Source organism: Corylus avellana, chromosome ca3 (genome assembly GCF_901000735.1).
Source record: "Corylus avellana chromosome ca3, CavTom2PMs-1.0".
Taxonomy (NCBI): domain Eukaryota; kingdom Viridiplantae; phylum Streptophyta; class Magnoliopsida; order Fagales; family Betulaceae; genus Corylus; species Corylus avellana.
Window position 1 is genome coordinate 27,407,228 of NC_081543.1, and position 27,691 is coordinate 27,434,918.

The 27,691-nt window shown below is 35.5% G+C and overlaps 2 protein-coding genes across 2 annotated transcripts; one reads left to right on the top strand and one right to left on the bottom strand.

The window, feature by feature from the left end:
* Window positions 1-846: 846 nt before the first annotated feature.
* Window positions 847-7,365, top strand: LOC132175859 (probable copper-transporting ATPase HMA5). Its single transcript, XM_059587934.1, has 6 exons — window positions 847-1,186; window positions 2,880-4,286; window positions 4,669-4,923; window positions 5,202-5,324; window positions 5,674-6,153; window positions 6,575-7,365. Exons 1-6 carry the CDS (start codon window positions 848-850, stop codon window positions 6,989-6,991), a joined length of 3,021 nt encoding a protein of 1,006 aa, XP_059443917.1. The 5' UTR covers window position 847; the 3' UTR covers window positions 6,992-7,365.
* Window positions 7,366-8,986: 1,621 nt separating this feature from the next.
* LOC132175379 (probable copper-transporting ATPase HMA5) lies at window positions 8,987-16,288 on the bottom strand. The gene is made up of 6 exons (XM_059587319.1): window positions 15,948-16,288; window positions 11,253-12,644; window positions 10,886-11,140; window positions 10,347-10,469; window positions 9,741-10,220; window positions 8,987-9,652 (listed from the first exon to the last, which is right to left on the bottom strand). Exons 1-6 carry the CDS (start codon window positions 16,239-16,241, stop codon window positions 9,236-9,238), a joined length of 2,961 nt encoding a protein of 986 aa, XP_059443302.1. The 5' UTR covers window positions 16,242-16,288; the 3' UTR covers window positions 8,987-9,235.
* Between the last annotated feature and the right edge of the window lie 11,403 nt (window positions 16,289-27,691).

Consider the following 27,691-nt stretch of genomic DNA (forward strand, 5'->3'; position numbering starts at 1 on the left):
CACTTACATATTAAGTGGTCTGGGTCAGTTTGGCAAATCTTTTCTGTTTTTACTGTTTAAATCACTTTTTTTTTTTAAAAAAAAATAATATGGAGGCAATTAATTAAGACAATCACTGAAAGACTCTGGATCGATGACCAAGTGTACGTACGTTGGCCCAATTAACATGGTCGAACGTACAAATTAAAAATATTGGTTGACCTTCAAGTTATTATTATTTTGCTTTTAAAAATGAATACTCAAATCATTGAATCTATCAACCGCTAAATTAAATGTCAACTCGTTGGCTGGCTCAGCTAGCTAGCTGTGTTTGAGGATGATGAGAACTATCTGTTGGAGCTATAGCAGAGCTTTCATGGCTTCTTGAACCATTCAAAGGTTATCACTTGTGTGATCTTTCGAAGCATAAAAAAAATAAATACAAATAAAAATAATAATTAAAAAAGAAAAAGAAAAAGGAAGAGGTGCATGCACATTGCGCACCCAGCCAGAACTTTTATGAATAGGACACAGTCTCGACCACCTTTATGTTTTTTTTTAACCGTTAAAGACAATATAATTCATTATACGTATATGATTCTTTCTTGTTCTTCATTGCATGCAGATCATCCTATTAATTAAACTGATTTTCCAGATAGCCTAGGAAGATGTTACTTTAAATTTGTTTCTGATATATATATATATATATATTGATTAATACCGTTTATCTCAAGAAATGGTATGGTAGGACCCAGAAGAACTGGGCATTTTTTATTTTTATTTTTTTACTGTAAATTATTCCAGCATCATAGAGTATAAAATGTCTGCAATTATGCCATTTTATCATAACTAAATTATAAGCTTATATATGCTCATGGCTGCCGCAGCTACCAAGTCTCAGGCGCCGTCGACGTCGAGTTACATTTGCAGTAGATGTTGGGGGGGACGACACTTGTCGCCAAGTCCACAGAATCCGGGGCCGGCGGCCTGCAGCTCATCAACGGATACGCGCCGCCGGCCAAGAGCCATGTCAACCAAAGACGAAAACAAGGTGGCAAAGGCCCTCTTCTCAGTCAACGGAATGACATACTCTCCCTGCGCCGGAGTGATCGAGGAGGCTGTCAACCGGCTTCCGGGGATACGCAACGCCGTCGTTGATTTTTTTAATTATAGGGCCCAAGTCCTCTACAACCCTGGTTTTGTCGACGTGAGTTGAATTACTATAGCATTTTTTTTTTTTCTTTTAATCTTTAATTTCCAAGAAAAAACATATTTATCCATTTAATTTAATAACTTATCATATTCGATCTCTTTAAAATTTAAACGCACACAAGTTTGTAGTACTACTCTTCTATTTTAATTTTTAATTTTAATTTTAATTAATTTATTTTTATTTTTTTCAAATTCCTGCTCATTTGTTTTTGTTCATCACCGTTTTATTTTAAATAATTGTTATGCTTTTTTATTTTATATATTTTATTTAACTCTCTTCTATAAACTTTAAATTTTGTATAGAGATATATAGATGATTAAGTGGAAATTACTGGATTTTATGTTTATTGAAGGATATATATGATCTATGCTGATTGTGATATGCATTGAATATGATTTTCACCATTTGTATGGGTACAAAATTTTCATAGAAAATTTATTATCAGAATAAAAAATATAATTTTAAGTTTAAAAAGGTTTTCCACTTGAAAACTATACAAACATGAAGACCTTTCACTTAGGCCTTTTGACATTAATGTACCCAGAAAACCAGAAACTCGAAATTATTTTTACTTTTATATCACATCAGAACTTATTATTTAAAAAATAAAAAATAAATAAAAAAACACATTAATAAACATTTATATTATGAGAGCTCTTTCATTTTCATATCGTTCTCAACAATTAATGGACTCACAATATTGTAAAGGTAGAAAACACAGAGGCTTTTATGAGACTCATTTTCAGTTGTTCAATAATTCAAGATGTAACCTACTTCTTGTGCTCTCTATTCATTGGCCCCTCTCTTTTCCCTGTCACAAGCTTTTCCTTTCTTTCATGTTTTTCGTTTTCCAAAGACACTACTCCAGCGAAAACTGGAAATAAACCAGAAACTGCAAGCCTCTCACTTCTGCAACAAACTATACACTAAAATCAAATCAAGAACTTCACATGAATTCCCCACATATTTTCCCAAGTTTTACTAAATTTTCCAATTGCCAGATATTGCATGTAGATAGTAGTAGTATATATAGCACACCAGCCAAGTCTGCATAACATAGTCTTCAAAGTCTTTCCATAATTCCTTGAATCCCCAATACATCACATCATCCCAACGAATAAATTGATAAATTTCTTTTCTTTCTTGATTGCTAGAAGATGATTGAGAGACTTATAATGTTCCCCATTATTATTAAGAAATATATATATATATATAATACCACAACAAAAGAAGATTAAAGGGTTCTAATCCCCAATCTTCACTTGATATCCTTCATCATCATTATTTCTTTTTCCATTTTTCTGTATCAGACATACCATTTTACTTAATTTGGTGTCCCAAAGCCAAAGGTATGTGCTTTAATTATAAAATCATTACATACTTCTTCAAATGATCATCCTAAAAAAAAAAAAAAAAAAAAAAAAAGAAATGTTTGGTTTTCATCTTTTGCCTATCTCTTGTCCATCTCATGTAGGTCCTACAGATTTAATGGTGAATTTAAAAGAAAATGAAAAAGAGATTTGTAAAAGAATGACAACCAAACACACCTCATAAAAATTTTTTAATTCAGTAACGTAATTTGCCAAAGTCCATGGAAGTCATTCTTTACCACCACTTTGCAGGAAAATTTGGATTGCATAGAATTGCTCAAGGTAATTGAACTGTATATTGGCTTGACATTTTATAGGAGGAAACAATACGTGAGACTATTGATCATGTTGGATTTCAAGCCACATTGATCAATGTTGACATAAACGAGAGATCATCCAGTGCAGTTCAGGTATGCAAAATACACATAAATGGAATGACCTGCACTTCTTGCTCCTCCACCATTGAATCAGCTCTCCAAGCAATTCCTGGAGTGCAGAAGGCCCAAGTGGCCTTAGCAACAGAAGAAGCAGAAGTCCATCATAATCCCAAGACTGTGAGCCATAATCAACTACTGCAAGCCATAGAAGATGCTGGATTTGAAGCCATACTTATCAGTACAGGGGATGATAGTATAAGTAAGATAGAGCTCAAAGTTGATGGCTTAGACACTGATGATCATACTGTGAGAATGATTAAAAAGTCTCTCCAATCACTCCCAGGGGTTCAAGAGATAGTAATATATCCTGAACTCAACAAAGTTTCCATTTCATACATTCCAGATATGACAGGACCCAGAATTTTCATCAGTATTATTGAGTCAACTGGGAGTTCTAAAGCAATGCTATATCCCAAAGCCAAAGGAGAAGGAAGAGAAGCTCGTAGACAGGAGGAAGTTGATCAATATTACAGATTCTTTTTATGGAGTTTGGTTTTTACAGTTCCTGTGTTCTTAACATCTATGGTTCTGATGTATATCCCTGGAATCAACCATGTGTTAGACATAAAAGTAGTCAAAATGTTGAGTGTTGGTATGCTTTTGAGGTGGGAGCTTTCTACTCCAGTGCAGTTCATTATAGGCAGGAGATTCTACACTGGAGCCTATAAATCTTTGCGCCATGGTTCTGCAAATATGGATGTGTTGATTGTCTTGGGAACAAATGCAGCCTACTTCTACTCTGTCTACTCATTGTCAAGGGCTGCTTACTCTAAAGATTTCAAGGGCACAGATTTCTTTGAGACAAGCTCAATGCTTATTTCATTTATTCTGCTTGGGAAGTATTTAGAGGTTTTGGCTAAGAGAAAGACATCGGACGCCATTGCCAAGCTCATGGACTTGACACCTGAAACAGCAATATTGTTAGCTCTGGATGATGAAGGAAATGTGATGAGTGAGCAAGAGATTGATAGCCGGCTAATACAAAAGAATGACGCCATTAAAATCATCCCTGGTGCAAAAGTGGCTGCAGATGGTTATGTTCTGTGGGGGGAAAGCCATGTGAATGAGAGCATGATAACAGGAGAAGCACGGCCGGTGGGAAAAAGGAAGGGAGACATGGTGATTGGAGGAACTGTGAATGAGAATGGAGTGTTGTATATTCAAGCAACACAAGTAGGATCAGAGAGTGCTCTTTCACAGATTGTTCGACTTGTTGAATCTGCACAGATGGCGAAAGCTCCTGTGCAGAAGTTTGCTGACAGCATTTCCAAATACTTTGTGCCTCTGGTAAGTATTATTTTTAGTGCATTTGACACTGAGATTTCGCAGATTAAAAATGCGATTTTAAACTAATTCGCAGAAAATATATTGTTTGGGAGTGCATCTTTAAAAATTGTGATTTAACGTATAAAAATCTGTGTTTTCAAATCATTGGTAAGGAATGTGTTTTTTTTAAAAAAGCAGGATTTTAAACGCCAAACTACTAAACACTTAACTGCGTTTTTAAAAATCGCATTTTCAAACTTGGTTTATCAAACCCAAACGGACCCTAGTATATAAGAAAAATGTTTTATCCTCTTTCTGGATTTATTTTTCTGAAGTTTTTCTTCTGATTATTATTTTGTAATTTGTAGAGGCCTTCCTGAGAAGAAATAGCTTTGTTTTGCAGGTCATTATGCTTTCATTTTCAACTTGGTTTGCCTGGTTTTTGGCTGGGAAGTTGCATAGCTACCCAAAATCCTGGATACCATCTTCCATGAGCAGGTTTGAGCTTGCACTTCAGTTTGGGATCTCTGTCATGGTCATAGCCTGCCCTTGTGCTCTAGGCCTAGCAACTCCAACTGCTGTCATGGTTGGTACCGGAGTTGGTGCATCTCAAGGTGTACTGATTAAAGGCGGCCAAGCTTTGGAAAGTGCACATAAGGTATAGCAGAAGAAATTCATCTCAAGATCAGTTTCCTGCTTTATATGAAAATGGCCAAAATGGGATTCCATCGACACTACTTATAGTGCATTTGGCACCACAATTGCGATGCTTAACTACGTTTTTAAAATCTCATATTTTCAAATTGCACTTCCATTACCAACTCAAATGCTTGGAGGTTTCCTAAATTTCTTCTCTTTTTATGCTTTATGTATTGCAACTACTTGACTTGGAAACAGTCCTAGCTTTGCTTCATGTGTATCTGTCTTATCTTGTAGGTGAACTGTATTATATTTGACAAGACAGGGACTCTCACGGCTGGGAAACCGGTGGTAGTGAACACACAACTTTTGAAAAATATGGCACTTAGAGAATTCTATGTGCTTCTTGCTGCAACTGAGGTACGTTTTCTGTTTTTCTGCAGAACACTCACTCTTTAAGAGAACTTATCTTTGTAGCAAGGACGGTATTATAAGTCCATTTGAGTTTACAATTTCAAAACATGCGATTTTAAAATATATAGTTTGAAAACATTTTAAAAACACAGGTAAAATTGCAGTTTACCTTTAAAATTGTGTATTTTTAAAAAATACATTCCCTTATCTACAATTTTCCTATATTTTAAAATCGTCAATTTTTAAAAACTCACTCACAAACGCGACTCAATTTAATATCTCACTTTTAATATGCGAAATCGCAATACCAAGCACATGCATTGATATGTTTGCTTGATATATATGTCTGTACTAGGTGAACAGTGAGCACCCATTAGCCAAGTCCATAGTGGAGCACGCCAAGGGATTCGTAGAAGATAAAGAGAACCCTGCTTGGCCGGAAGCAAGAGACTTCATCGCCATCACTGGCCATGGAGTGAAAGCCATTGTTGAAAACAAGGAAATAATTGTGGGCAACAAAAGCTTGATGTTGGACCAGAGCATTGCCATTCCATTGGAAGCTGAAGATATGCTTGCAAAAGTTGAAGGGATGGCTCAAACTGGCATCCTAGTATCTATAGATGGGGAAGTGGCTGGAGTTGTAGCCATATCTGATCCACTTAAACCAGGTGCTCAAGAAGTCATTTCCATTCTCAAGTCTATGAAAATTAGGAGCATAGTGGTGACTGGTGATAATTGGGGAACTGCAAAGTCTATTGCCAAGGAAGTAGGAATTGAAACTATTATTGCAGAAGCCAAACCAGAGGATAAAGCAGAGAAAGTGAGGGACCTTCAGGTATGTAAAGAACTTAGCTTCAAGAAAACTTTTCACTAAATTCAAGCTTACGGGCTGGCAATTTTTTACACGACCCGCAAACTCAATAAGAAATTAGTTGATTATGGTTAAAGATCTGACCCATTTAATTAAATGAGTCGTGTTAAAGTTGATTTATATAGTCTTATACTTATCCCTTATGAACCTGACAAGCAACATAAGGGTTGACAATTTTTGACACGACCTACGAATCCAACACAAAATTAACATGCCATAGTCGGATAACCTGGGGGACCAACCTAGGATTTCTCCAAGTGTTGACTCATCCAAATAAAGGTTTTGTCTTCTTAAAAAAGGAACTTGATGAAGGCCATATATATCTCTTCCTCCATGAATAGCTTTTTGTTGCTTAAATCATGTAAGTTGTTTTCTACATTCACAGGCTTCAGGCTACATAGTGGCAATGGTAGGAGATGGCATAAACGACTCACCAGCACTTGTGGCAGCAGATGTTGGAATGGCAATTGGTGCTGGCACAGACATTGCTATTGAGGCAGCTGACATTGTTCTAATGAAGAACAACTTGGAGGATGTGATAACAGCCATTGATCTTTCAAGGAAAACCTTCTCACGTATACGTTTAAACTACTTCTGGGCTTTAGGGTACAATGTACTTGGCATCCCAGTTGCCGCTGGAGTCCTTTTCCCGTTCACTGGTTTCCGTTTACCACCATGGATTGCTGGAGCTGCAATGGCAGCCTCTTCTGTCAGTGTTGTTTGCAGCTCCCTCTTGTTGAAGAACTACAGGAGACCCCGGAAGCTGGATAACCTTGAGATACATGGAATAAGGATCGAGTAATCAATAATCCTGGTTTTGATCCTTCTTTTGTTTTTTGTTTTTCTCTATATTTTTCTAGGAGTGAAGGTTCTCCTAGGAATCAATTTAGCAGCTGTTAAAGCTATATCTCACGACAGTATCATATGCTCCGGAAGACAGCATAGCCGATCCTCAAACTCAGCATAGCTGACTCTCAAATTCACCCTCATTCCTTGATTTCTGGTTCCTTGTTTCATGCTGCCATTTGAGCTCCTGGTTTCGTGCATGATATCATGGCTGCTTCTCAGCCTAAGATAGAAGTCTCTTATTTTCCTTCCCGAGTTTGGTTTCTGTTGTACACTACCTAGGCTGCTTTTGTACATAGGCACATGGCATTTCCTCTTTGTAATTTGCTCTCTCAGCACTACACACTGTTTTGGTAAGTTAAACAAATCAGTGCTTCTCAAATTCTATCAGTATCTTGGCTGATTGATGAAAAATTTGTAAATAGAGTGATTGGCTGATTGGTATTCCATGTACATAAAGGATTGTGTGAGAATTGATCAATGGCTCTTGTTCAGTTTGAGAGGTTGTGTGTGTGTGTGTGTGTGTGTTTTTTTTCTTGTCCTCAAAATGAGGAATATTTATTACTCCTAAAAAGAAGAGGAATAGATATTCCTTTCTTATTAGAATAGTACATTAATCTCAATCAGTTGAGACCATGCCTAATGAAACGGAGATCACTAGTTCGAACTTCCCTTCTCCTCTTGTTCGAACATGTAAAAAAAAAATAGTACATTGATTAATATCCCAACAAGTGCCTTCAATAGATAAAGACAGAGAAAACCAGTTCCTCCTCGCTCATTTGGGCCACTGAGACTTCCAAGCAAATTAACCAACCACCATGCATGCATGTCCCTCCTCGCTCGCCTTTGCCAAGCTCTTGCATCAAACCCCATCACCCACCACCTCCACCATCGTGGCAATTAGGGGTGTAAATGAGGATGCAGATACGGTTATTGGCAATATCCGCATCCACGTAATGCAATTATCACTTTTAGAGTCTTTTGGAATTTGAATAATCAAAGCACTTGTAACAAAATAACACTCAAACAGCTTGTTTTTCAGAAGATGAAAAGAAGTAAACACAACCCTACATTAAATCTAAAACGACGTCATTTTAGTGAATTTAGTTTATACTATATAAACAGTAAAAACCAATACAAAAAAACTGCACACTCAAACAAGTCCATCTTCTGTTTAAGTAGTTTTCGTATCCTAACTTATGGCATTTAATCTTTAGTAAGTTTAATTTGATGTTAATATTAGTTTGGCCTTGTATTAGTGGCTTAATGATATTGGACATACCATGTGTTGCATGAGGCTTATATAGTACCACGTCGGAATTATGTAGGGACCTTAGGATGTGTCTGAAAGGAGGTTTAGAAGGGATTTTATATTTGAAATGGATTTCTGCCTAGAGCCGGACATTTCAACCCCCTCTAGACGAACGTTTGGCCTCTTCTATCTGAATGTTTGATGGTTAGACAATAAGCCTATTTTGAGTGGTTTAGCTCGAGGTTAGAAACTAACGTCATGTATTTTTCTCATATTTTGAGGCTGTGTAGCCTCAAGAAGACCCTATGGAGGAATCGTATAACCCAAGTGAGTAAAACTCACACGGATACCTGTTATTATTTATTTTCGCATGGTATGATTATTTTATGTATCAAATGTGCACGTTTACAACTCACATTAAATATATTTTGATTAATGTGATCTTCATTTAGTGAAAATATACTTTTGTGAGTTGCTTACCATTTCTAAGGGATGGGATTTTTATCTTGAAAAATTCTAGACTTTCAATTATTTTGTTACTCTTTTACAAATTTTGACATGTATCGGCATGTGATTGAAGGGTGTTAAAAAAAAATTTGTAGGGGCCAACGTCTAATTTGACATGTGTCAATTTGTAAAATAGTTCTGTCTCTATTAACCAGAATTCAATGTGCTTCTTACAAAATAGGTTATCCACATAGTTTAAAGATCAAAATCCATATTTATTATATATTTTACAATCCTTACTGCATGAAAGATACATCCATTCTACAGATTCCTCTAACACCAATCTAATGTACATGGAATGCCATCTGACCAACTTTGCTCAGATGATATTTTATCTTCTTCAACCAACACACTGCCTAGATTTGTTCCTAAGAAAACATTACACCTGCATACATATATATACTGATATACACCAAACTGGATCAAAGCCATCATTAAGAATCACTCGATCCTTATTCCGCGAATTTCAAGGTTGTCCAGCTTCTTGGGTCTCTTGTAATATTTCAACAGCAGAGAACAGCAAACAACACTGACAGAAGAGGCCGCCATTGCAGCTCCAGCAATCCATGGCGGTAATCGGAATCTAGTGGATGGGAAAAGGACCCCGGCAGCAATTGGGATGCCAAGCAGATTATATCCCAAAGCCCAGATGTAGTTCAGCCGAATGTGAAAGAAGGTTCTCCTGGAAAGATCAATGGCAGTTATCACATCCTCCAAGTTGCTCTTCATGAGAACAATGTCAGCTGCCTCTATAGCAATGTCTGTTCCAGCACCAATTGCCATTCCAACATCTGCTGCCACAAGTGCTGGTGAGTCGTTTATGCCATCTCCAACCATTGCGACCACGTAGCCTTCCGCCTGTGAATGAAAATATATATAGATGTTATGACTAACAAGCCTTTGAGAATTGAGTGAACAACTTCTGAAACAATGTTCTTCTATCTACCTGAAACTCCTTAACTTTCTCTGCTTTCTGCTCGGGTTTCGCTTCTGCAACAACAGTTTCAATTCCAACTTCCTTGGCAATGGAATTGGCAGTTCCCCAATTGTCCCCTGTCACCATGATGCTCCTAATTTTCATCGACTTCAGAATCAAAATGGCTTCTTCTGCACCTGGTTTTAATGGATCAGATATGGCTAAAACTCCTGCAACTTCCCCATCAATGGATACCAGAATCCCAGTTTGGGCCATCCCTTCAGCTTCTGCTACTATTTCTTCAGCATCCACTGGAATGGCAATGTTGTGTTCCAACATCAAGTTCTTGTTTCCCACCATTATTTCCTTGTTCCGGACGATGGCCTTCACCCCATGGCCAGTAATGGAAACAAAGTCCCGTGCTTCTGGCCAGGCAGGGTTCTCTTCATCTTCTCTGAATTTCTTGCCATACTCAACAATTGCCTTTGCTAATGGGTGCTCGCTGTTCACCTGATGAAGACATTTCAAACCAACATTATTAACTGTCATCATGTATTATGGAAAATACTTTTGTCCAGCCAACTTTGTCGACTCGACGTACATGATAACCTCAACATTTTCTAGAAGAAGGCATACCTCAGTTGCAGCGATAAGTTCATAGAATTCTCCAAGTACCATATTTTTCAAGAGTCTTGTGTTAACAACAAGAGGCTTCCCAAGTGTGAGAGTTCCTGTCTTGTCAAATACAATGCAGTTTACCTGAAATATTGTTAATCAGTCCAAGAGAAGCAAATATTAGATTGCTGAGAGCCTCACGGGTATGACTTAACCTAGACCAGATGATTTTACGACTTAACCTTCCATGAGTTACTATAGCTAGACAAAGCCGACAGCATTGTCAGGTGAGTACAAACTATAATTTTTCATTTTCTTCAAAACTCCCTAGCTAGTGGATGCCAAAAAGAAGAAAGAAAAGAGAACATAGAAACTATACAAGCCTAGAATATTAGCCAATCATATGATACTTAAAATAGCCCCAAATTTCCCTCTATAAACTTGGTAATGAAGTAGAAAATAATGTTCATCAGCTTAATCACACAGCTAAGAGTCATTAGAAAGGAACCAGCATCACTTGAACAAAAATAGCAAACAGTGAGATGAGTGTAAATGCAAACCTTATGTGCACTTTCTAATGCGTGACCCCCTTTGATCAGTACACCCTGAGATGCACCAACTCCAGTGCCAACCATAACAGCGGTGGGTGTTGCTAGGCCTAGAGCACAAGGGCAGGCTATGACCATGACAGATATCCCGAACTGGAGTGCAAGCTCAAAGCTGTCCATGGAAGATGGAATCCAAGATTCTGGGTACCCATGGAATTTTCCAGATAAAAACCAGGCAAGCCAAGTTGAAAATGAAAGTATAATGACCTGTGAAAAAAATAATCCATTTGCTAACGAAAGCCTCCACAAACATCATATTGACAACTTTAAGCACTCTACAACATGACCACAGAAATGATGTAAATCAGTATATACTCACCAGGGGCACGAAGTATTTAGAAATGCGGTCAGCAAACTTCTGAACTGGTGCTTTAGCCAACTGGGCTGACTCAACGAGTCGTACAATCTGTGAAAGAGCACTCTCTGATCCTACTCGTGTTGCTTTTATGTGCAACACCCCATTCTCATTCAGAGTGCCTCCAATTACAGTATCACCCTTCCTTTTTGCCACTGGCCGTGCTTCTCCTGTTATCATACTCTCATTTACGTGGCTTTGACCCCAGATAACAAAACCATCAGAAGCTACTTTTGCTCCTGGAATAATTTTAATCACATCATTCTTTTGTATCAACCGACTGTCAATTTCTTCATCAGTCACGACATTTCCCTCAGCATCCAAGGTTAACAATATTGCTGTCTCGGGTGCCAAGTCCATAAGTTTAGCAATGGCCTCTGATGTCTTTCCTTTAGCCAAAACCTCTAAATACTTGCCAAGTAGAATAAATGAGATAAGCATTGAGCTAGTCTCAAAGAAATCAGTACCCTTGAAATCTTTAGAGGTAGTGGCTCTCAACACAGAGTAGACTGAATAGAAATAAGCTGCATTTGTTCCTAATGCAATCAAAACATCCATATTAGCAGAACCATGGCGTAATGCCTTGTAGGATCCAATGTAGAATCGCCGGCCTATGATGAACTGCACTGGAGTTGATAGCACCCACCTCAAAAGCATACCAACACTCATCATATTGACTACCTTGGTATCAAATCCATGCTTGATTCCAGGAATATACATAAAGACCATGGAGGTAAGAAATACAGGAATTGTAAAAATCAGACTCCACAAAAAGGATCTGTAGTATTGCTTAATTTCCTCCCCTCTATGAGTTTCTCTTCCTCCTCCTTCAGGATATATACTACCTTTGAAACGTCTTGATCCAGTTGAGTCAATCACGTTAATGAAAGTTCTCGGTCCTGTCATATCTGGTTTGTAAGAAAGGGATATTTTATTGAGTTCCGGAAATATTATTGTATCTTGAACGCCTGGAAGTGCTTGAAGAGACTCTTCGACTATTCTCATGGAACGACAAGTACGTACACCATCAACTTTGAGCTCTATTTTGCTTATGTCTTCTCCTGAACTAATAAGTATGCCTTCAAATCCAGTGTCTTTTATGGTTTCCAATAGCTTGTTGGAGCTCACAATCTTTGGATCATAATGAACCTCTGCTTCTTCAGTTGCTAAGGCCACCCGCGCCTTTTGTACACCATGGATTGCTTGCAAAGCTGATTCAACAGTGGAGGAGCAAGATGTGCAAGTCATTCCATTTATGCGCATTCGGCACACTTGAGTGGATCTATCATTCACCTCATCTTCAATCAATGTGGCCCCAAATCCAACATCTTCAATAGTCTCACGAATGTTCTCCACCTACATGATGTTAAATAGCAGTATAAAAGCTTATTGATTCAACTAGAAGCACATCTTTAACTTAATACAACAAGGAACCCAGAGGAAGAAAGAACATAAAATCATTATTCAACTAGAAAATGAACACTTGGCAAAATTGTCAAGAACCCAACCTTCCTAGCTAAGTTGTGAGAAAATTGACAAAGTACTATTAACACCAGCATTCGATCAGCAAGTTCTCTTGCTGAGCTGGACAATAGATTCTGAATGATTCAGTCACCACCTAAGAGTTCACTATCTGTAACAATATGATAGCAGAACGTTGTGTGACAACAAGTGGTGGATTACCAGGATGAAGAGGATATTTTTTATGTAAAGCAAAAATTCATAATTGTAGTCAACTTTCTGGATTACAAGTTGACAACTAAACAAAGTCTTCAGAGCAACTATTTTCTATTTAACTTGGCAAAACTTGAACTTTGCTGGCATCAAACTGGCCTGTTCACCCCAATGAGCAGAATGAGCAATATCCAGTGTAGTGCAGAGTTAGTGTCCAAAAATCCAATCTAAGGGTCAACTTCAAATAGCTAGACCCTAAATCAGTCTAAACCCAACAACCCAAACTAGGTTGGGTATCAAATAAAAAGTTTCTATTTGGAACCATCAATTAAAGGAAATAGGAGCGATTATTTGTTATATGGAGCATGTTATATTTAATCACCTAGCCCTTATAACTAAATAGTACCAAGGTTTAACCCCATAGAAGAAAGAAAATTTGGAAGCCTACACATTGTATAGCCTACTGATTGTGATTTGTAAGTAACTTAATCTTATCAGCATAAAGAAAACTATTTTATCTATGGATAGTAATCAGTCTCCTGGCCTGGATGGGTTCTCAGCTGGCTTTTTTCATAAGCTTGGTTGATTGTTGGTGTGGATTTGGCAAAGGCTATTCAAGATTTCTTCAAGTTAGGCAAACTTCTTAAGGAAGTTAATGCCACTATAATAACTCTTGTTCCCAAAAAGCAGAACCCTTCAGTAATGGGAGATTATAGGCAAAAATCCTGCTGCAATGTGATGTACAAATGCATAATCAAGATACTTGCTAACAGGCTTTCTTTCTTTCTTTTTTTTTTTTTTTTTTTTTTGATAACAAGGAACCCCTCCAAGGCAGGGACACTTTGTGTACCCACCTCTGTCGGGTAAACCTCATTTTTGCTGGGGCTGGATGCAATAATCAGTTCCAATCAAGCAGCTTTTATCCCTAACAGAAGCATCTCTGAAAATATTCTGCTTGCTCAAGAATTGGTAAGAGAACATCATAAGGAGAAAGGTAAAGCTAGGTGTGCAATTAAGATAGGTATTATGAAAGCCTACGACTTTGTAAGTTGGGATTTATGTGAATTCTGTCACGTTGATAAAGAAGGTGCTCAATGAGTTTGCTAAGATATCAGGGCTGACAGTAAATCCTAGTAAAAGCTCGGTGTTCTGCTCAGGAGTTAATAGAAGGGAAAAAGAGGAGTTGCTGAGGTGTTTACAGATGAAGGAGGGAGTTCTGCCTATTCAATACTTGGGTGTCCTGCTTATATCCAAAAACCTTTATGCAGAAGGCTGTGGGGTACTCATAGAAAAGGTGTGAATAGATTCATGGTTGTCTAAGCATTTATCATTTGCAGGAAGGTTGCAGTTGATCTCCTCAGATTTGTACAGCCTACAAGTTTTTTGGTGCAGCATCATTATTCTTCCCAAGAAGATTATAAGATTGTTGGAACAAAAACTTAATAGATATTTGGGGTCCGGCAATGACACTATCAAAACAAGAGCAAAGGTAGCTTGGGACCATATTTGTGTTCCTTAAAAGGAAGGGGGATTGGGGTTTAAGAGAGTAGAGGATTGGAACAAAGCTGCAATGTTGATGAGGCACATTTGGAACTTATTTGCTAGGGCAGGCTCTTTGTGGGTAGCGTGGGTGAAGGAATATTTGTTGAAGAGTGGGAGCTTTTGGCAAGTTAAGGTACCGCAGCTTTGCTCATGGAGTTGGAGGAAAAGTTTGAAGCTCCGTGACTTAGCTAGAAAATTTATACAATTCAGAGTTGGAGATGGGAGTAGCATCTTCATGTGGCTTGATTGGTGGCACCCAGATGGAGTGATTTATGAAAAAAGAAAAAAAAAAAAAAAAAAAAAAAAAAAGGTGAAGATTATGGCAAAATGAAGATTTAAACTGACCAATGAAAATATGAAATTATGCAGAAGATGGAATTTATCGGCAAGGACGTTGGGAGCTATGAAGTCCAGTTGATGCAGTTTTTGAGAGTAGTTGTTGAGTGCAGATGTGAGCTGCTGATGCAGCTGTTGTTCCAGCAGTTTATGTTGGAGTGCTCTATATTGATTAAGTTCTATTCATCCTTTATATATATATATATATAGCAGGCATTAAAACCGGACTGGACTCAAGCCAAACTTGTACTGGCATTATATTATACCCTTCTGCCTTCGGCCTCCTTAGCTTAATCCAAATTACAAACCTAAATCATTTTAGAGTACAAGACTATAAATTTCTGTGTATGTCATAATAATAGGAGACATAACATATATCTCAATCATCCTAAAGCAATCAATAGAAAAATAAAGAAAAATGTAGAAGTTTTGTATGCAAGGGAAAGAGAAGGGCCATTTAATGGCGGTAAACGTTTCTTCATTCTTAATATAAGATGATTATGAGGGCTAAAAAAATATTCCGGACATAATTCAAGCTAATATCCACCTTTTTTTTTTTGGGGAATAAGATCCTCTCCATTTCAAATGAAATAGAGAGTATCCAGTTAGTATTTTTTATAAAAATAAATTTGTTATTTTAATTTTTTAGACAATTGTAACCCTTCAAAATACACTAACTAGATATTCTCTATTACGAGTCATTTTCACTATTTTCAAGGGAATCGTAGCTCAAGAGTCAAGAATGAATCAAAACGTAGCCATATCATTCAAAATGACTTCCACAAGAAGCTGTAAAGCATCAAATAGTATCAATCATTTTACAAATGGAAATTTTATTAGATCAAATGAACGAGAATAATTCTTCCATTTCTTTCTGAAAACAATTCCTAAAAAAAAAATCCCATTCATTCCAAAAGAGTCGAACAAAAAAAAGATCTTGTCTTTTCATCTACCTTGTTAAAAATCAACAACAACAAAAAATATTTACACACCCATATATATGGATAGAAAGTAAAACACTTTCCCAGAGAGAAAACACTTTCTCCAGAAACAAACAGAAAACACGAAATCAAACAAAACCCAGAAATGGTTCAAGGAGCAACTTACATTGACGAAGCTAGGATAAAACAAGACATGTGCCTTGTTGTTCAAGACGTCGACGACCGCCTCGCGTATCCCCGGAAGCCGCTTGATGGCCTTTTCGACAGATCCGGCACATGCGGAGCATGTCATCCCGATGACGGAGAACAAGGCCTTGGCCTCCGGCCCCAGCTCCGCACTGCTTTCTTCCCCGGACACACCCTTTGGGTACTTTGGCATCGACGGATAGTGCGGCCGCGGCAATAGGCTCCCATGGCTCTCGTGGCCAATGCAAGCTAATGCCCACAACTTGCTTGCCATGAACGCGTTACTTTTACGACGTATATATATCTATATATGTCTGCAAGTTTTTCAAAAGGTTTTTGGAGGGTTTGGTTCTAGTTCTGCAAATTGAACAACCAAAGTTTAAATAGGAGGGGATGGAGGGTAAAGTTGAAATTTTTTATTTTTTATTTTTTTTAGTTGCGTGTAGATTGTCGACACCATTTATTTTAAGGATGTTTTTGAGGATCTACGCAATGATAAAGGTTGGTGTATGTTTGACCAGTGATTAAGGTACAACTTTTTTAAAAAAATTAAGCAATAACATTTTATATAGTCTTTTTTTTTTAAATTTGATAAAAAATATTTTTTATTTGATATTTGATATTTTTTTAAAAAAATATCAAATAAAAAAAAAAGACTATATAGAATGTTATTGCTTAATTTTTTAAAAAAAGTTGTGCCTTAATCACTGGTCAAACATACACCAACCTTTATCATTGCGTAGATCCTCAAAAACATCCTTAAAAAAATGGTGTCAACAATCTACACGCAACTAAAAAAAATAAAAAATAAAAAATTTCAACGGTATTTTTTTTTAATAATAATGGCATTTAAAAAAAAAAAAAGACCATTTTTATGAAGAAAAATATTATTTTTATTTAAAAACAAAATACCAAATTAAAAAAAGGCTACATAAAATGTTATTGCTTCAAAAATTTTTATTTTTTATTATTTTTTTTTAAAAAAAAAACCCCCAAAATTGTGCTAAAAAATTATGCCTTAATCATATCTCTCAACCAAAACGAGCGTCAGAAAAAAGCAGGGGCTGAGGCTGAAGCTGAGGCTGGGTGGATCGTGGGGTGCACTACTACACTGACTTTTATGTAACGCCATGATTATAGTATTAGATGCGCAGGGTCCATGCAGATATGACCCGTACCACAGTATTTATTCCTCAACCTTCAGCTCCATTAATCACAGCATCAAATTTTTTGTAAAAGTAATAATTATAGGAGAGAGGTTTGGTTTCCTTCTCTTTGTACATGGTAAGAGACGTGTAAATTTAATATTAGATTTGTGGGAGTTATACGTGAGTTTCTTAGATTTAATAGTGAATTTGCAAAGGAGAATACCTAACATATTTCTTATTAAACTTTCCAAATCATTCAACACTGTTAGCATTACTTAATTACCGACAATTTGGTGTCTCCAGCAAAGATGCTCTCACATTGGAAGGACAAACACAACAACTGATGTCATTGAAAACAAAATTTTTAGCCGTAACTTCTTGTCTTATGTTGGACAGTTTTCTTAACAAATAAAGGGCAGAGTCAACTAACACCTTAATTATGGTTTAATTACATGGTTCCAGGATCAGGGACAAAAGCACAGAGGGTTGGGGATATAAGGCCCCCTGGTTTACAATTTTTTATTTTTTATTAATATATAATTTAATAGATATGAGTTTTTGGCCTAAAAATTAAGTTTGACCCGTCGTTTGTGCTTGTTTTAACTCTCTTTAAAAAAATCTTAATTCCATTCCGGTTTGGAAGCTGCCGGCCGGCCGGTAACAATTAGAAGATAGTTTGTCTGTCTTAAATAGTTGCCAAGTAGTATTTTCTTATCTATAGAGTGAAATTAAGGAGTGGCTGAGGGAGGGGCACATCCATTTGTGTCTCATAAATCATGAGTGTGTCTGGACACATAACCTAAGAGTAATTGGTCTAACTATGGACTTTTTTAAGGTCTTTTTCTTTCCCTTATCAAGATGATCCCAAAGGACCTTAGATTTGAATTGACTATAGTGCATGTTACTGTATGTGCTCAATTATATGTGTTCTTTTCAACCTTGGATGTAGGTTCTCAGTTGAATTACGTAAATTTTAATGTTATGTGTGATTGGCTTGTTTTATTCTATTATTTTTTTTGCTTCTTTGCCATCTGAAAAAAGTATTTATCACAACATATACAATAATAAGTTGATATAATAGTGAAAATAAACAATATGTCAGCCAGTAACTCGAGTAGGGTTCACTTTCCACCAATAATTTGATAGAAAGCTTCGCAAAGGTCTTTTGTTTTAATATCACTCTAAACTCGGGTCTAACCATACGAGCAAAAAACTGGGGTCTCAAAGTAAAAGGCGCTAAAGCACAAAAAGTGGTGGCATGGCTTTGTTTGATAACACTTTTTCTTTCTCTTTTTCAAAGAAAAAAAAAATTTAACAAACAACCCAAAACACAAAATACTTAAAACTACTATGTCACACAAAAAAATTTCCAATAAAAAAACAAAAAGCACCCTCTAACTAGAGCATTTGTCCATGACCCAAAAAAAATAATAAATCATTTTTTAAATGGTGTATTATATTTATTCGTCGACTTATATGGCATTGCTTCCATGGCTACTCTTAGAATATATTAGGACAAAAACAATTGATGTCATTGAATATGAAGTTTTTGGCCTCAACTTCTTGTATTATAATGGGAAAAATACATTTTACCCCATGAACTATTCATTTATTTGCACTTTTAACTTCAATGTTTAAAAAGTGACACTTTACCCTCCCCCAAAACTTCCAAATTGTTGCAATTCGACTATTCTAATTTTTTTTCTCAAAATGCCTCCACCCCAAGTTAAAAAAAAATAATAATAAAATAAAATAAAATAAAATTTTAAAAAAATTTTAAAATTAAGGGGTGGCCGGCCACCCCAGTTGGGCCTGGGGGTGGCTTCAGCCACCCCAGACCGGCCACCCCTTAATTTTTTTTATTTTTTACTTTTTTTTAACTTGGGATGGGGGCAAGTTGGGAAAAAAAAAATGTCAGAATGGTCGAATTGCAACAATTTGGAAGTTTGGAAGGGTAAAATGTTACTTTTTAAACTTTGGGATTAAAAGTGCAAATGGGTGGATAGTTCAGAGGGGTAAAGTGTATTTTTTCCTATTATAATTTAGAGCCCATTGCTGAACAGTTTCTTAACATAAGAGTAGAGCTAACACAACAACGCCATGTGAATCAAGAACACTTTTTTTCTGAATACTCATACCTTGGATTGTGTGTGTATCGTAAATGTCTTATGTGATCATAAGGTTATCTATCAAACCCTAATTTTATTAAGTCAATAAGAAAAGTAAATTTTTTTTTATTATTTGCTATTTTTATGAAAGTGGAGTTATAATTGAAGAAGGAAATCGGTCTTCTCTCTAAATCAGTTTGGTATATCGTTAGAAATCTAACGAGAGAAACTGATTTTTGGCGTCTATGCGCAATTATTTCAAATAGAGATTAACAAATGAAGGCATACGGACGTGGTTACAGAAAGCTGCCGGCAATAATTATAAGATAATTAAATTGCAATGATATGTTTCAATAAAGTCTTATCTTGAATAGTTGCCAAGTAATAGTTTCTTGTCTATAGAGCCAAATTAAGGAGTGGCATAATGTCATCTCCTCCAATACTTCATGAGTGTGTCTCGGCACATAACCTAGGAGTAATTGGTCCAGATATGGCACCTATACAGCAATATATGTAAGACTATGGATTTAAAAATAAATAAATAAAATAAAAACAAAAATAAAACTATGGATTTTTGTAGGTCTTTTTCTTTTTCTTTCCTTCTCAAGGAGTCAAGATAATGCAGAAGGACTTAGATTTGAATTGACTTTAGTGCATGTTACTATGCCCAATTTCGGGACAAGATAGGTGTTCTTTCCCAAGTATGTTGATGAATACCTATTATTCCCTTCATTCCCTGTAGATATTTCAATTCGAAGAGTGTGTTTTGCATCGTAATTTTGTAGGTTAAATGCGCATTTTTAAATATAATTATAAAAGTATTTTATTCGGAATTGTATTTAAAAAAAAAAAAAGTGTTTATCTTAGTCGAGATTAGAGATTTGGTGCAATTAACTCTCCGTAGTACATAATATTATATACAATTAATATAAGAAGGCAGGTGAGCCGTGCACTTCAAATTGCTCAATACCTGTCAATTATATAGAGCCACTTATCCTCTCACATTAACTATATGTATTACATGCAATGCCGACAATTAATTATAACCGATTGAAATTCGAATTTGCATCAAGCTGACATTGCCAAGCTTATTTCAGGGGATTCCAATTACATGGCGGCTCCTAACTAATTGGCACTAACCCTAATATAAGTTATTATAACACCATGTTTGGCATCATTGAGCAACCTATCAACAAAGGGAACATTTGGTTTGGTATAAAAGCGTTGACTAGATGTTGTTACTAATTAACCCATTAACTAGTCCAAGTGCATCCTCTAATAGTGAGCAAAACTTTTTGGAGGATGTACTTAACCCATTAAGTTGCCCAAGTACATGAATAGTCAAAAAAAAAAAAAAAAAATAGTAGTCCAAGTAAATGTTGTCTCTATCCCAAAGCCTCTTGCTTTCGTGAAGCAGACGAAAGTCACTAGTTCAAATCCTCTTCCCCCTACCCTTGTGTAGACATGTTAAAAAAAAAAAAAAAAAAATTAGGTTTTATCTTGTATTGTCATGTTTGTATTAAATTGGTATTTGTTCCAAAAGCTTAAAATGATCATTTAATGAATACTTTAACACTCTTCTTTAGGTATGGGCTTAAAATTAAGGTTTAAACTCAGAAACTTTAACTCTAATACCATGTTAAATCACAACTTATTCTAAAAACTTAAGATAATAAGAAGAGATAAATTTATTCATTTAATGAATATTATAACAATTTGTACGGCGGTTTTCTGCATGTTTCCAAGCTATGCTTAATTGCGACAAAGCAATTGCATTCATCTGCATAATTAAGTATTATCAGTTGAGAAAATTGGATAATTTTATCTTGAAAAAACTGCAATAGAACAATAATTAATTAATTGGAACTATATATACTCCAAATTGGAAGCTAAACCATGCTCTTGAAATTTGTGCTTTGTCTCGAGTAATTAACTTGACCATTGTTAAACTTGAAGTACACAATACTCGCATTTTTTATTTAGAATAATGGTTTTTTAGAAGACTGTTATATGACTCTAATACAACTAAGATAAAGTGGCAATGAAAATCAGTCATTGAATTTGAACTTGTTAAAAAAATAAGAAATGAAATAAGGCTTATTTTCACTGTCATGTCATCCTAATTATATGACAGTCATATAATAGTCTTCTACTAAACAGTACTATTACTCTTTTATATGACTATCATATAACGAAGATGACGTGGTAATGAAAACTAATCATCGAATTAAAACTTGTCAAAAAACAAACAAAAGAACCAACATTGATTGTCACAATCACGTGATCCTAATTATATAACAGTTTACTAAATAGTTTTACTTTTTTTTATGTTATTTTATTTAGGAATGATTATGTTATGGGCCTTTGGAATCCACGACATGTCGTCATGGATTGCGTTTAAAGGACAGCTACCTTCTTTGCAAATTGGACTTTCAGAGTGGGCCCCCATTTTCTTGTTTTTTTTTTCCTATAATTATGCTACACGTTATGTTGTCATGGATTGCGTCCAGATCCGGACATCTACGTTATTGACTTTGGGCTTGGCAATAAATAAAGCCCACAGGTTGAGAATTTCAAATGGGCCAATCAGGCCCATCTGATCATTACGCCATTCTTTTGACTTTTAATTTTAATTTTTTTTATTTTTGAGAAAACCATTAAAAAATAATACCCAGAAGATATGACATGAAGACCTTATTGTAAAAATAATACCCACAAATGGTTTGTCGGCCCAACAAGCAAGCCCGCAGGCTTTTGATTTTAAAAATCCCAATTGCTCAGCACCTCATTTCTTTTTCTTTGACAAAAATAATTTTTCTTTCTGGTAAAGTTTTTTTAAAAGCAAAAAAAAAAAAATTTGGTTGAAGAATTTTTTTTTTTTTTTTAAGTATTAACCTAGTCTATTAAAGTAACACGTGTTTCTTCTTTAAAGGGATATGATCTTCTCCATTTCATAATTGAGATTTTATTTTGTTATATTTGACGATGTACATAGTGTCACGTCATTTCAACATATTCATTATGTGGTAACACTAACATATACACCATTAAATATATAAAATATAATCTTGATCATAAAATAATTCCTCTACATTTTATTTGAAAGGGAGAGGATCTTGATCCGTTCTTAGAGCATGTGGTTCTATTTATCGCATGTGAGAATCACATACTCTAAGGGCCTGTTTGGGAGCGCGTTTGAGGGGTCTAAAATTGCGTTTAACAATCAAAAAGTCAATTTGAATAAAAAAGTATTTATTTGGTAAAAAAAAAATTGAAAGTGTTTTTAAGGGCCCAAAAAGCCTAAAAATGACCAAAATATACTTTTGACCAAAGCTTTTACCAAAAAGCGTTTTTTAACTTAAAAGCTCTATTTTTCAAATGCAATTCCAAACAGATTCTAAGAATACTAGTCAATTTAATAGACTAGGTGGGTAAAAAAAATTCCTTTCCTTTAAAACCTCTTTTTTCTTTCGGTAAGTTTTGATTTGAAGAACCTCTATTTGTTTGCTGGGCCAGAAAAACTTGGAAATAAACCTCTATATCTTTGAACCTAGGCCTTGGTAGTTGAAACGAAACCAAAGGCCCTTGATCTTGGCATGGTATTTCTTTGAAGCAACCCAAAGTTTTGGGGGCCGATTCGCTCCTATTAAAAGTAGACATGATCCCTTATTTATATTTTGGCCCCTCAATTCAAAGACCTGAAAATAACGACAAATGTTAGTTTTGTTAATGTATTCAATAAATTATTAAATTTACATCATCTTATTAGCTTAAGCTTAAGACAAGTGGTGATGAGTTCGAACCCTACTCCATCAATTCACATTCCTTTCAATTAAATTTTGAAGTGTTGGGCATCACCTAAAAAAAAAATGGACATTTCAATTAAATATGGTGACAAGTTAATTTGAAGCAATAGGATCCTCTCCAATCCATTTTGGACCGGAGGGTATCCAATTAATGGCCAAAATTTCTTATAAGAAATCAATGGGCTACAAATTGAATATCTGTCCTTAAAATAAAAAAAAATAAAAATAAAAAATATTATTTAAAGTTTAATAAAAATTAAAAATTAAAATAATAAAAGCTATAGGGGTGGCCAGACCACCCCATTGAGGTGGCTGGCCACCCCCAAGGGCCAAATGAAAAAAAATAAAAAAAAAAAAAAATTTACCGTATTGGCCTTAGGGGTGGTTCGGCCACCCCCCAAGGGCCGGTTTAGGATGGCCAAAGCCACCCCCAAAGGCAAACCCAAATAAATAAATAAATAAAGTTGGGTTTGCCTTTGGGGGTGGCCGAACCACCCCTAAGGGCCACAAGAATGGCTTCGGCCATTCCAAACCGGCCACCCCCAAGGCCAACACAATAAATTTTTTTTTTTTTCTTTTTTGCAGTTAAAAAATGGGGTGGCTGGCCACCCCTATGGATTTTATTATTTTTATTTTTAATTTTCATTAAACTTTAAATAATAGTTTATTAAATAGTTTATTATTTTTTTTATTATAAGGACAAGTGTTCAATTTGTAGCCTTTGGATTTCTTATAAAAAAATCTTGGCTATTAACTGAATACCCTCTAGTCCAAAATAGACCGGAGATGATCATTTTCCTAATTTGAAACCAAATTTTTGAAACAATCTTTAAAAACCTTGCATTTTTCAAAAATACTATTACTTGCAAAACAAAAGGCGCCTTGGTTTGAATGCTTACCATGAAAGTGCATATCATGTCACCCACTTACTCCATAATTGACATAAAAATCAATGATAATCTAGATTGTACTACCAAGTTGTCTCTAGAGCCAACTCAATGAAAAGCTATTTGGATGCCTCCACCTCCTTCCATTCTCCATCGTCAATATTGTCTCCTATTATCAACATCATTGACTCTTTATCGCATTCTAAATAGCCTTCATTTCTTTGCCATAAAGAGCTTAATCAGGCATCTCATTACTCAACTGTTGACCCATTACTTTTGCCTGTTTAAGAGACATATTGCAACACTCTAGTCATAAATTGAAAAGATTAATAACTTATACAAAATGAGTAGATTACAAAAGGTACTTGTGGGTGCAGGACGTCAAGAATTTAAATGAAGAGATTGTAACGCCCTAATCTCATCGGAGGAGGCGATTTTGAAAAATTTCCTTTAATCTTATCTATAAAGTCATGGACTATACATCATTATTAATGATTTGAATGAATCAACTAATTAAAAAGTCATAAGCTGACGGACCTCTCCCGTTGAATGCCGACAGTTGTATTTAGGCATTCTAATTTCACTCCAAGTGCAGCAAAGAAGCCACTATATCCCATCTCCATCCATAAATTTTGCTACAAGTTTGGCCAGAAATGCAACCAGCAACTCTTTAACTCTTACTACTAAACATCTTTTTCTTCGTGGCCAATTGCCATTTTAATGCTTGAAATTTTGTTGCTAGCTAAACAAGTGGTCTCTGGCCTCTGGGGGATGTTTGTTGGGCCAATCGCCCAACTATTTGGCATGATTAGACATTATAAGTAGAACTGTAAAAGTGCTTGTTTTTTTGTTCCTTTTTTACAACTGGGGAAGGCTCTTTCTGGTGTTCATGGATGGTTTAAACTTTTAGAAAGTGCTTAGATTTTTCTTATTCACATCTGCGCAGGCTCTTACTGGGGCATCAACAGCCATCAACCTGGTGGCCTGAACCGCGGCGCTCACACTTATCCAGGTAGGTGGGTAGGTGGGCTTGGTGGAGTCTTTCTCATGAAGGGTTTGTATGCATCCAATACGGCACTTTATCCAAATTAGAAAACAAGATCCCCGCCGTGGTGACTATTTGTGTTTGTGTTAAGTTTGAGTCATATCGAGACATGGATATAAGATTATATAAAATTCGACTTTTGTAATTAAACAGGTCAAACTTCTCAATCATAACTTATTAATTTTGTATTAAGTTCATGTTGAGTTTACAAGTTGCGTCAAAAATTATAAACCATTATATCGTATATCAGGTTTAGATCACGTCGATGCATGATCTGGATGAAACTATAACTTTTAGTTTTGGGGGAAATTAATTTTTAAATGTTTATTTTAAAAATAATAATTTGTTTGGGGCCATCTTGTAGCATGGAGGGCCCAAGACCCCTTCAAACCATAAGGTGGTTCCGCCCCTGGATGCATAAGTATGAGAATATATAGGTTAACTTTAACCTGATTTATTCTATTAAACATGTCAGACCCTTTAATCTTAATCCATTCATTTTGTGTTAGGTTCGCATCAAATTTACGAATCATATCAAAAATTGACAGCCTCAATCTCGAGTATGATGAGTCAATCCCAAATAAAATTAGTCGAACAAAACAAGCAGAGTTCATTGCACCCTATCCAAATATATATATAAACAAAGGCTATCTCGAACATATTGGATCAATCACAAATAATTAGTCATGTAATATGAGCAACTCATTGTGCCCTATCCGCTCCTGCATGTTGGGCCAATCTGTAATTGGTCTAATAATAGTGGATAAGTAATCCAGATCCAATCCATTTACAAGTCTATCATAAAGTTAAGGACGTTACAAATGGTATTAGAGCGTTCTAGAGTGTTACACAATCACCGACAATTAGTACGCATGATTAGACGGAAGTCGTTAGAAAAGTGCTTGATTTTTGAGGCATTATATATTGGCAACTGGGGTAGGCTATTACTGAGAGGCATGAAGATTGAAAAGGCGTCGCTTGGGTTCAATTAGAGGCCGATTTGAGTTTGGGTGTTGTGTTGAATCGTAATTAGTAGTGGGCCAGACCCACCGGCCCACCGCGGTGGCTTGATTGCTACGTCAGTGCTTGCGTTTTACATCTTTACATGCCAACTTTTGCTAACCCTATCAACGTCTACGTCCACCTCAGCCGTTAATTTTTTAATTTTTTTTTTCGATTTTTGGGAGCCAATGAAAATTATAATAAAATATCTGAGGACATCCAGATAGATTCCTAGAAGTTTCCCTTCTCACATGAACTAATGGTTTTTTTTAAAAAAAAAATAATGTTAATATTTAAACTTCTTTATCACTTTTATACGATATTGATTGATTGCCATGATGTATGTTAAGTGATTTACACACACACATATATCGCATTAATCATTATCAACCAATATGACATGATCGATACACTTTTAAGTGTGAAAAATAGTATTATTAATTTTCTAAGATGGAGTTGGGGTTAAAGATCGATACAAAAGATAGCATCTCTCTTTGCAGGGCCTACTAAATGGCTAGGCCACTGAGCCAGTCACCTAGGGCCTCCAGTTAGTAAAGTTCAAAAAAAATTTTAATAAGGCCTAAAAAAGTTTTTAATTTTATTTTAACTTAAGGCCTAATTTTTTTTTTTTTTTTTAAATAAGGCCTAAAATTTAATTAATAAGGCCTCAATATAATAAGCTCATTGTAAAATAAGGCCAATTAATCCAAAAAAAAAAACAAATATGTCACATCAATTTTTTTGGACAACTAGTTAAAAGTTAAATTTAAAAGTCATAAAACAACAATGAAAATAATAATAATAATCATATTATAATAATATAATAATATTATTAAAATAAATATTATTTAATTAATATTTAAATATTATAAAAAATAAAGTCCAACTTCAAAATTTTGCTTGAAGCCTCTAAATATATCGAGCCGGCCTGTCTCTTTGCTCTGTTGTTAAAATTCTTTTTTTTTTTTTAAATCTTAAAAGGAAAATATAAACAAACAATTCAAATATAAAAACAGTTCTTATTTTTATATTACATAAAGTAAATAAAAAGAAAAAAGAAAAAAGAAAAAAAAAGAGAAGCTCTCTTCATTCAAAACATATTTATGGCATATTGCCTTTGTCAGAATGCTGAAACGGGCAATAGTAGGAAGGAAACGTAGGAGAAAGTCATTCTTGAGAGTTACAGGTATAATAATAAATAATAATAATATACCCCAAATTGGCGGGCCAGTTGTCTGTTTATTATTAGAAACTTCATTTATTATTGTATTTCATAATGAATTCAAACCATCCAGAACTTACTTCTTGATCTGCTGCACAAATACTGGAACAAAGTTGGTGACAACACGCTTTTGAACAATCTTTGGCCTAAAGAAACTGAAAAGAGACTTGACAAGGATGTCACAGAGAAAGAGAGAGAGAGAGAGAGAGTGCCGTAGACACTTCTTCTACTTTTGACGTGGCACTTACACGTCATCCCTCTAAAGAAATTTCTAACTTGTTCAACCAGCCTTCATGGGTGCCCCAATCGCCCCCTCAAGGGGTACAAAATGGTGCTACTACCGACACGAAAGAGTAATTAGACTTGTGATTAATTATTATTAAATTTTAATTAAATTATAATTTTAAAAGTCACCTCATACACATGAAAGGCTTCTAAACTTACTTACCGACATGCGAGTAGGGGCTGGGGGCTGCTACCACTAAATTGAGTGGTTCGACCAATTC